Genomic DNA, 10557 nt, shown 5'->3' on the forward strand with positions numbered 1-10557 from the left:
CGCGTACCACAAAAAAAAAAAAAAAAAAAAAAAAAAAAAAAAAAAAAGGGAGTCAGTAGCATTGGCAGTGAACATCTGTTACAAATATTCATTTTGCTAGTATTACTTAGCAAAAATGCTATTATAGAGGCTGGCCAAGATGGTGGAGTAGGAAGACCCTGAGCTCACCTCCTCTCAGGAGCACACCAAAATCACAACTATTTACAGAGCAACTATTTATGAGAAAGACCAAAATCTAGCAGAAAAGATCATCTACAACTAAAGATATAAAGAAGGAACCACAACACGATGGGTAGGAGAGGCAGAGTTGCACATAGTCAAGACCCACACCCCAGGAGTGGGTGACCCACAAATGTAAGAATAATTACAACTGCAGAGGTACTCCTCAAGGAAAGAGGGGTCTGAGCCCCATATTGGGCTCCCCAGCCCAGGGATCCTGCACCAGGAAGACAAGCCCCCACCCCCCAGAATGTTTGGCTTTGAAGGCCTGCAGGGATTAATTTCAGGAGTCCCAGAGGGCTGGGGGAAATAGAGACTCCCCTCTTAAAGGGCTCACACAAAATCTCACACACTCCAGGAACCAGGGCAGAAGCAGTAATTTGAAAGGAGCCTAAGTCAGACTCATTTGCTGATCTTGGAGAGTCTGCCAAAGAGGCAGCAGGCAACTGGAGCTCACCCCGGAGACACAGACACTGGGAAGCGCCATTTTGGAATCCTCCCTCTAGCTGACTGGCACCAGAACCCAGCCTCACCCACCAGCCTGTTCACACCGGTACTGAAATGCCTCAGGCCAAGCAATCAGCGGGACAACCACCAGCAGACAGGCTGCCTTAAGACCTCCTGAGCCCAAGGCACCTCAGGACATGGTCCTGTCCACCAGAGGGCCCAGGACCCAGTGCCATACAACAGTGTGCAAGTACTAGCCTCAGGACCCCCAGGGCCTGGCAGCCAGAAATCCTGGGACCCAGCTCCAGCCACCAGCTAGCCAGCACTAGCCCCAGAACATCCTGGGCCTTGGCTTCACCCACCAACAATTCAAAATCAGCTCTGGGACACTGGGCCCTGCAGCCAGAGACCCTAGGAGTCAGCTCTGCCCACCAGTGGGCCAGCATTAGCCCCAGGACCCAGATTCACCTACTGGCTCCAGGATCCCGTGGACACCAATTCCACCCACCAATGGGCAGACACCCGCCCCAGGACCACTGCAGCCCTACAGCCTACCTTGTTGGACACAGCCAACACAGCAGATTGGCACCAGCCCCAGGACCCCCGGGCCTGGGCGCCACCCACCAGCAGACCAACACCAGCTCTGACAAACCTTGGATGCCTCAGCCAGCTGCCCTGGGATCCAGCCCCACTCACCAATGGGCCAGCACCAGCTTTGGAATACCCTAGAACCTGCAGCCAGCCATATCAGGAACTGGCCGCACCCACCAGCAGGCCAACACTAGATCCAGGAACCCCAGCCCTGTAACCACCCACCCCAGAACCTGGCTCTGCCCACAAGTGAGCCAGCAGTAGCCCTGGGACCCTCCAGGGTTCGCAACCAGCAGCCTCATGACCCAGCCCCACCAACCAGTGGCTGGCAGGGTCCACACAAGGCAGGGCCTGGAAACCAACTGGGCCAAAGGCCAGCCACGCCTACCAGACCAACGACATCAGTAAGCCCACCACACAGAAGGACCCATGTACCCCACATAGGGGGCACCCCTAGAGCGTATAGCTCTGATGACCAGAGGGGAGTGAGCTGCTGGGACACATAGTGTATCTCCTACAAAAGGCCACTTCTCCAAGATCAGGAAACATTACCAACCTACCAGATACATAGAAATAAAAAAAGAGCAAGTTAGGCAAAATGAGGCAACAGAGGAACATGTTCCAAACAAAGGAAGAAGATAAAACCCCAGATGAAGAACTAAGTGAAGTGGAGATAGGCAATCTACCTAAGAAAGAGTTCAGGGTGATGATCATAAAGATGATCAAAGAATGCAGGAAAAGAATGGAGGAACATAGTGAGAAGTTTAACAAAGAGTTAGAAGATATAAAGAACTAAACAGAGATGAAAACTACAACAACTGAAATGAAAAATACACTAAAATAAATCAACAGTAGATGAAATGATACAGAGGAATGGATCAGGGAGATGGAAGACAGAGTAGTGGAAATCACTGAAGCTGAACAGAAAAAAGAATAAAAAGAAAAGAGAACAGTTTAAGAGACCTCTGGTACAAAATCAAGTGCACTAATATTCACATTATAGGGTCTCAGAAGGAGAAGAGAGAGAGAAAGGGGCAGAGAACATATTTGAGGACACAGTGGCTGAAAACTTCCCTAACCTGGGAAAAGAAACAGACATGCAGGTCCTGGAACACAAACAAGATCAACCCAAAGAGGTCCACACCAAGATACACTGAATTAAAATGGCAAAAGTTAAAGAAAGAATATTGAAAAGGGAAAAGCAACAAGTTACATACAAAGAAACTCCCATAACGCCATCAGTGGACTTTTCAGCAGCTCTGCAGGCCAGATGGGAATGGCACAATCAATTTAAAGTGATGAAGGGAAAATCTACAAACAAGACTACTCTACTCAGCAAGACTTCCATTCAGATTTGATGGAGAAATCAAAAGTTTTACAGACAAGCGAAATCTAAGACTTGGGCACCACCAAACCAGCTTTACAAGAAACGGTAAAGGTATTTCTCTAAGTGAAAAAGAAAAGGCTACAAATAGAAACATGAAAATTATGAAAGGAAAAAGCTCATTGGTAAAGGCAAATATTAGGTAGTAAATGAACCATGTACAAAGCTACCAGGAAGGTTAAAAGACAAAAATCATCTATATCCACAATAATTAGTTAAGGGATACACAAAACAAAAAGATGTAAAATATATCAAAAACAATAATCAGGACTTCCCTGGTGGTCCAGTGGTTGGGGCTTCACCTTCCAATGCGGGAGGTGTGGGTTCGACCCCTGGCCAGGGAGCTGAGATCCCACATGATTTGCAGCCAAAAAACCAAAGCATAAAACAGAAGCAATATTGTGGAAAATTCAATAAAGAGTTTAAAAAATAATAATAATAATGGCGAGGGCGGGGGAGTAAAAATGCAGGGTTGTTAAAATGTGTTTGAAATTAAGAGATCAGCAACTTAAAATAATCATATATATTATATTACATTACATTATATTATATATAGGTTGCTATATATAAGCCTCATGGTAACCACAAACCAAAGATCTACAATAGATAAACACCAAAAAAGAGAAGGGAATCCAAACATAACTAAAGATAGTCATCAAATCAAAAGGGGAGAGAAGAAGAAGACAGGAACATCAAATCAAATCAAAAGGGGAGAGAAGAAGACAGGAACAAAAAAAGAACTACAAAAAACAACCCCCAAACAATTAACAAAATGGGATTATATACCTATCAATAATTAAATGTAAACAGACTAAATGCTGCAATCAAAAGGCACAGAGTGGCCGAATAGATAGAAAAACAAGACCCATACATATGCTACCTATAAGAGACTCATTTTGGATCTAAAGATACACACAGGCTGAAAGTGAGGGGATGAAAAAAGGTATTCCATGCAAATGGAAATCAAAAGAAGTTGGGATAGCACTATTTACATCAGTCAAAATAGACTTTAAAACAAAGACTGTTACAAGAGACAAAGAAGGACATTACATAACGACCAAGGGATCAATCTTATATAACAATTGTAAATAGACATGCACCCAGCATAGAAGTGCTATATACATAAAGCAAATATTAACAGACACAAAGGGAGAAATTGACAGTAACACAGTAAGGGTAGGGGAATTTAATACCCCACGTATATCAATGGACAGATTATTAAGACAGAAAATCAATAAGGAAACACTGGCCTTTAGTGACACATTAGACCAAATGGACTTAATAGATATTTAGAACATTCCATCCAAAGCAGCAGAATACACATTTGATTCAAGTGTAAATGGAACATTTTCTAGCATAGACCACACGATATGCCACAAAACAAGATTCAATAAACTTAAGAAAATTGAAGTCATATCAAGCACCTTTTCCAACCACAACCCTATGAGACTAGAAATCAACCACAAGAAAAAAACTGCAAAAAACACAAAGATGTGGAGGCTAAATAATATGTTACTAAACAACCAATTGGTCACCAAAGACAAAGAAGAATCAAAAAATACTTGGAAACAAATGAAAACAAAAACACAATGATCCAAAAATCTATTGGAGGCAGCAAAAGCAGTTCTAAGAGGGAAGATTACAGTGATACACGCTTACCTCAGAAAACAAGAAAAACTGCAAATAAACAACTTAACCCTACGCCTAAAGGAACTTAGAAAAAGAACAGCAAACAAAACCCAAAGCTGGTAGAAGGAAAGAAATAATAAAGATCAGAGCAGAAAGAAACAAAATAGAGACTTAGAAAAAATAGAAAAGATCACTGAAAACAAGAGCTGGTTCTTTGAAAAGATAAACAAAACTGATAAAACTTTAGCCAGACTTATCACAAAAGAAAGAGAGAGGGCTCAAATCAATAAAATCAAAAATGAAACAAGAGACAATACAACTAATACCAAAGAAGTACAAAGAATCATAAGAGACTACTATGAACAACTACACACCAACAAATTGGACAAGCTAGAAGAAATGGATAAATTCCTAGAAACATATAACCTTCCAAGACTGAATCATGAAGAAATAAAAAATCATATTTTTTATTTCAGACCAATTACTAGTTAGGAGACTGAATCAGTAATCAAAAACCTCCCAAAAGGGCTTCCCTGGTGGTGCAGTGGTTAAGAATCCACCTGCCAATGCAGGGGACACAGGTTCGAGCCCTGGTCCGGGAAGATCCACATGCCGTGAAGCAACTAAGCCCATGGGCCACAACTACTGAGCCTGCGCTCTAGAGCTCGTGAGTCACAACTACTGAACCCCGCGCACCTAGAGCCCATGATCCACAACAAGAGAAGCCACTGCAATGAGAAGCCTGCGCACCTCAACGAAAAGTAGCTCCCGCTCACCGCGACTAGGGAAAGCCCACGCGCAGCCATAAATAGATAAATAAATAAATTTTTTTAATTAAAAAAAAAATCTCCCAAAAGTCCAGGACCAGATGGCTTCACGGATGAATTCTACCAAACATTCAAGAAAAATTAATACCAATCCTTCTCAAACTCTTCCAGAAAATGGAAGAGGAAGGAAGCTTCTGAACTCATTCCACGTGGCCAGCATCAACCTGATTCCAAAACCAGGCAAAAAGCATATGATCATCTCAATGAATGCAGAAATAGTTTTTGACAAAATTCAACATCCATTTATGGTAAAAACTCTCCATAAAGTGGGTATGGAGGGAACATACCTCAACATAATAAAGGCCATATAGGATAAGCCCACAGCTCACATCATACTCAACAGTGAAAAGCTGAAAGCACTTCCTCTAAGATCAGGAACAAGACAAAGATGTCCACTCTCCCAGTTTTATTCAACATAGTATTGGAAGTCGTAACCACAGCAATCATACAAAAAAAAGAGATAAAAAGAATACAAATTGGAAAGGAAGAAGGAAAACTGTCACTGTTGGCAGATGCCATGATACTATACTTAGAGAATCCTCCTGCAGTATAAACAAACAAACAAAAAAAAAACAACTAATACTAAACTTTCTTTGGGTTATTTGTATGGAAATATGTTAATGTAAATGTTTCAGACATTACATGAAAAAAAAGAAAGAAAGAAAGAAAGAAAATCCTAAAGACAGCACCAAAATCTACTAGAGCTCATCAATGAATGTGGTAAAGTCAAAGGGTACAATATTAATATACAGAAATTTGTTGCATTTCTATACACTAACAACAAACTATAAGAGAGGAATTAAGTATACAATCCCATTTACCATCACATCAAAAAGAATAAAATACCTAGGAATAACTCTAACTAAGAAGGGAAAATACCTGTACATGGAAAACTATAAGACACTGATGAAAGAAACTGGAAAGAGATACTGTGTTCATAGATAGGACTAACATTGTTAGAATGACCATACTGCTCAAGGCAATCTACAGATTCAGTGCAATCCATATCAAAATACTAATGGCAGGGCTTCCCTGGTGGCGCAGTGGTTGAGAGTCCACCTGCCGATGCAGGGGATACGGGTTCGGGCCCCGGTCTGGGGGCATCCCACATGCCGCGGAGCAGCTGGGCCCGTGGGCCATGGCTGCTGAGCCTGCGCGTCCAGAGCCTGTGCTCCTTAGTGGGAGAGGCCACAGCAGTGAGAGGCCTGCGTACCACAAAAAAAAAAAAAAAAAAAAACTAATGGCATACTTCACAGAACTAGAACAAATAATTCTAAAATTTGTATGGAAACACAAAAGACCCCAAATAGGGAAAACAATCTTGAGATAGAAGAATAGTGCTATAGGTATCATGCTCCCAGACTTCACACTATACTACAAAGCTAGTCATCAAAACAGTACGGTACTGGCACAAAAACAGACATATATATCAATAGAACAGAATAGTGAGCCCAGAAATAAACCCACACACTTATGGTCAATTACTCTACGACAAAGGAGGCAAGAATATACAATGGAGAAAAGACACACTCTTCAATGAATGGTACTGGGAAAACTGGACAGCTACATGTAAAAGAATGAAATTAGAATATTTTCTCACACCAGTTACAAAAATAAACTCAAACTGGATTAAGGACCTAAATGTAAGACCAGAAACCATAAAATTCCTAGAGGAAAGCATAGGCAGAATACTCTGACATAAATTGCAGCAATATTTTTTTGGCTCTGTCTCCTAAGGCAAAAGAAACAAAAGCAAAAACAAACAAATGGGTCTAATTAATCTTAAAAGCTTCTGCACAGCAAAAGAAACCATAAACACAATGAAAAGACAGCCTACTGATTGGGAGAAAATATTTGCAAATGATACGACCGATAAGGGGTTAATATACAAAAATATATAAACAGCTCATACAATTCAATATAGAAAAAACAAACAACCCAATCAAAAAATGGGGAGGAGACCTGAATAGACATTTTTCAAAATAAGACATACAGATGACCAACAGGCATATGAAAAGATGCTCAACATTGTTGATCATCAGGGATGCAAATCAAAACCACAATGAGGTATCACCTCACATCTGTCAGAATGACTATAATCAAAACGACCACAAAGAATAAATGTTGGCAAGGATGTGGAGAAAAAGGGAACCCTCCTACAGTGTTGGTGGTAATGTAAATTGATGCGGCCACTATGGAAAACAGGATGGAGGTGCCTCAAAAAAACTAAAAATAGAACGATAAGACCTGGCAATTCCACTCCTGGGTATATATCCAAAGAAAATAAAAACACTAATTCGAAAAGATACATGCACCCCAATGTTCACTGCAGCATTATTTACAAGAGCAAAGATGTGGAAGCAACCTAAGTGTCCATCAACAGATGAATGGATAAAGAAAATGTGTTTTATATATATATATATATATATATATGCATGCAATGGAATATTACTTGCCCATAAAAGTAAGAAATTTTGCCATTTGTGACACATGGATGGACCTGGAGGGTATTATGCTTAGTGAAATAAGTCAGAGAAAGACAAATACTCTATATGTTATCATTTATATGTGTAGTCTCAAAAATGAAACAAATGGATGAATATAACAGAACAGAAACAGACTCACAGGTGTAGAGAACAAAACTATTGGTTACTCGTGGGGAGAGGGAAGGAGCAAAGTGCAACATAGGGAAGGCAGATTAAGAAGTACAAACGACTATGTATAAAATAAATAAGCTACAAGGCTATACTGTAGAGCACAGGGAATATAGCCAATATTCTATAAGAACTTTCAGTGGAGTATAATCTATAAAATTTTGAATCACTATATTGTACACCTGAAACTAATATTGTAGATCAACTATACCTCAATAAAAATAGATAAATAATAAATTAAATTAAATATTTTTTTAAAAAAATAAAGTTACTTAGAACTCAAAGTCTCCTTTTCCCACAGGCACAAAATCCTCTGAGTGAAACAAAGCAACCACAATCACAAATATGGCCTGTAAGTTCAGACTGGAGGGGAACAACCCAATGCATGACAATTAATGACAATTCCCAAATACAATTAGAAGCTATCAAGAACCTGCAGAATCCTGTGCCCTGTTGGCATCTCTGGTATGCTACACCCACAAACTAAAAAATATTTCAACATGCCTCTATTTCAGAAAGAAGATCCTTCTCCACAAAACACTGCATCACCAGACAGCTTCCGAGAGAGGTATACAGTGAGAGGGAGAGAGAGAGAAGGGGGTGAGAGAGTAAGATGAGGGAAAGCGGGTGGGAGAGAGGGAGAGAGAGAATGGGGGAGCACTTCCAGAATTCACCAGTACAAGCTGTTGAGATGAAGGAACACGGTTTTGAGGTTCACCTAGAACTAATTTCTTTAGGTTTTGCAAAAGTTCAACTCTCCAGCACTTCAATTCCAACTCTTAGTATTTCCCCTTAAAAATAACAATGAGAGGGGAAGGGTGGAGAGGTCTTTCCAATTAGATCTATGAAATGAACTAGAACTTATATTTGGAAAGTTTTCTGATAAATGGAAAATGGCTTGGACCTGAGATAACTTACACACTCTCACGTGTGGCATCCATTACAGGAGAAAGACTTCAAATGCCTGGTTGCAGCAATCAAGGCCACAAACAAAAGACATTCAAGAGAACAGCAGTTGAAGCAAAAGGTCTCAGTGATACACACCTTAATCACTAAACGGTGACACCCCCAGGAGATGGTGACCCTCTCCTCGAATGCACTGTCCTGCCAGAGTTTAGAAGGCAGACAAATTCTTACTCTGCCATCATACTCTTTCTGAAGAACATAGGGTCATTTAACGGAAGAGTTACAAAGCCTGGGCTCTCCCATTTCTTGAACCGAACTCAGCTTCAGAAGACCACCACCGCATCCACAGACGGGAAGCAGGGTCAGGCTCCAAGTGTCTCTGAACAATATCTCTTTCTCCAGTTTAAGCGTCCCAGAAAGGCTATTCCCCTAGCATCTACCCCCCTGATTCTCATTCAATACCCTTTTCTCTGGCTGGTGTAGATAAAGAGTTTGATCAGGGAAACCTGATCAAGACTGCAGTTCCCTGCAGGAGGTGATGAGCATTAATCAAAGCATGTGGGGAAGGAACTCTGTGATCTGCATTCTCAGCTTGTTTAAGAGCCTCACCCAGCAAAATGGCCTTCTTACTTTATGGCCTTGCCTCATTTTTGACCCGAAACTTTTGTTTATATCATTAACTGAACTTGGCTTCAAATCACCTCTAGTGAAGGCCAACATTCATTATTACACCTTAATTTTTTTTAATGCACCAAAATAGATGAAATAATTCAAACTGCAAGTACAATGTCATCCATCTCACCTGCTCCTCATTGAACAGACAGGTTCACCTGATAACCCTTTTTACTTGGATTTCTCACTCAACTCCCTTTCCCCCAAGAGATCAACAGGGCAAAAGAAAGATGACCTGACGGACTTGAAGGGGAGTCAGCAAATGGACATTTTAACACTTAGCTGGGCCAAACTTTCCTGTGGTTGGAGTCTCCTAAACAGAAGAAGGGGTGCTTATGTAAATCTCCTTTTGCCCTGGAAAGTCCTCTTAAGTAAATTCAAAATTCTAAGCAACAATTAGAAGACACACGGCTGAGATCTTCATGCATGAATCTTTCCCTTCCTTCGCCTGCTTTTGCGACTGCACAGGTCAGAACTCATAGTGAGGCTGCCTCTAAGGCTCCTGGAAAGACTGTGAAGGTGGGAGAGGAGGCCGCAGCTCCGAGACCGGTAGCTGGACAGCCTCCTTTCCCTGGAGTCCTGCTTGGGTTCATCTGACCCCTCCAGCTCTGTGCTCTCTCAGTACCTCTCCCCACAGGTATGGCTTTCTCTCACTCACAAAAAGAATGCTGAAACACTTACCTAGAGAAGACCAGGAAGGAGCCTGCCAGATGTCATTCAACTGCCAATAAAGTGCCCCCATGGTGTGTCCTTCTCCATACACTATCTCGCTGCGACTGCGGCGGTAGAATTCAGTTTCTGTTTTGACACACTGGGCCTGCATCACCTGATTCAGGGGAAAACATTAAAACACAGGTGTTTTTCAAATGAACTTATCTGCAAAACAAATAGACTCACAGATATAGAGAACAGCCTTGTGGTTGCCAAGGGGCAGGGGGAGGGTTGAACTGGGAGTTTGGGACTAGCAGATGCAAACTACTATACATAGAATAAACAACAAGGTCCTACTGTATAGCACAGGGAACTATACTCTGTATCCTGTAATAAACCTTAATGGAAAATATGAAAAAGAATATGTATACATGTATAACTGAATCATGTTGCTGTACACCAGAAACTTACATTGTAAATCAACTACACCTCAATCTTAAAAAAAAGATTATTCGGGCTTCCCTGGTGGCGCAGTGGTTGAGAGTCCGCCTGCCGATGCAGGGGACGCGGGTTCGTG

General features: G+C 41.4%; 1 protein-coding gene across 11 annotated transcripts in view; it reads right to left on the reverse strand.

Moving 5' to 3' along the window:
• The window catches only part of MANBA (mannosidase beta), a 171131-nt gene that overhangs the window by 43401 nt on the left and 117173 nt on the right, over window positions 1–10557 (reverse strand). For all 11 annotated transcript variants that reach the window (XM_055085888.1, XM_055085880.1, XM_055085881.1 and 8 more), the window contains one exon: window positions 10011–10155. In XM_055085888.1, coding sequence (XP_054941863.1) covers window positions 10011–10155 — 145 coding nt within the window. The remainder of the gene's footprint in view (window positions 1–10010; window positions 10156–10557) is intronic.

Source organism: Physeter macrocephalus, chromosome 7 (assembly GCF_002837175.3).
Source record: "Physeter macrocephalus isolate SW-GA chromosome 7, ASM283717v5, whole genome shotgun sequence".
Taxonomy (NCBI): domain Eukaryota; kingdom Metazoa; phylum Chordata; class Mammalia; order Artiodactyla; family Physeteridae; genus Physeter; species Physeter macrocephalus.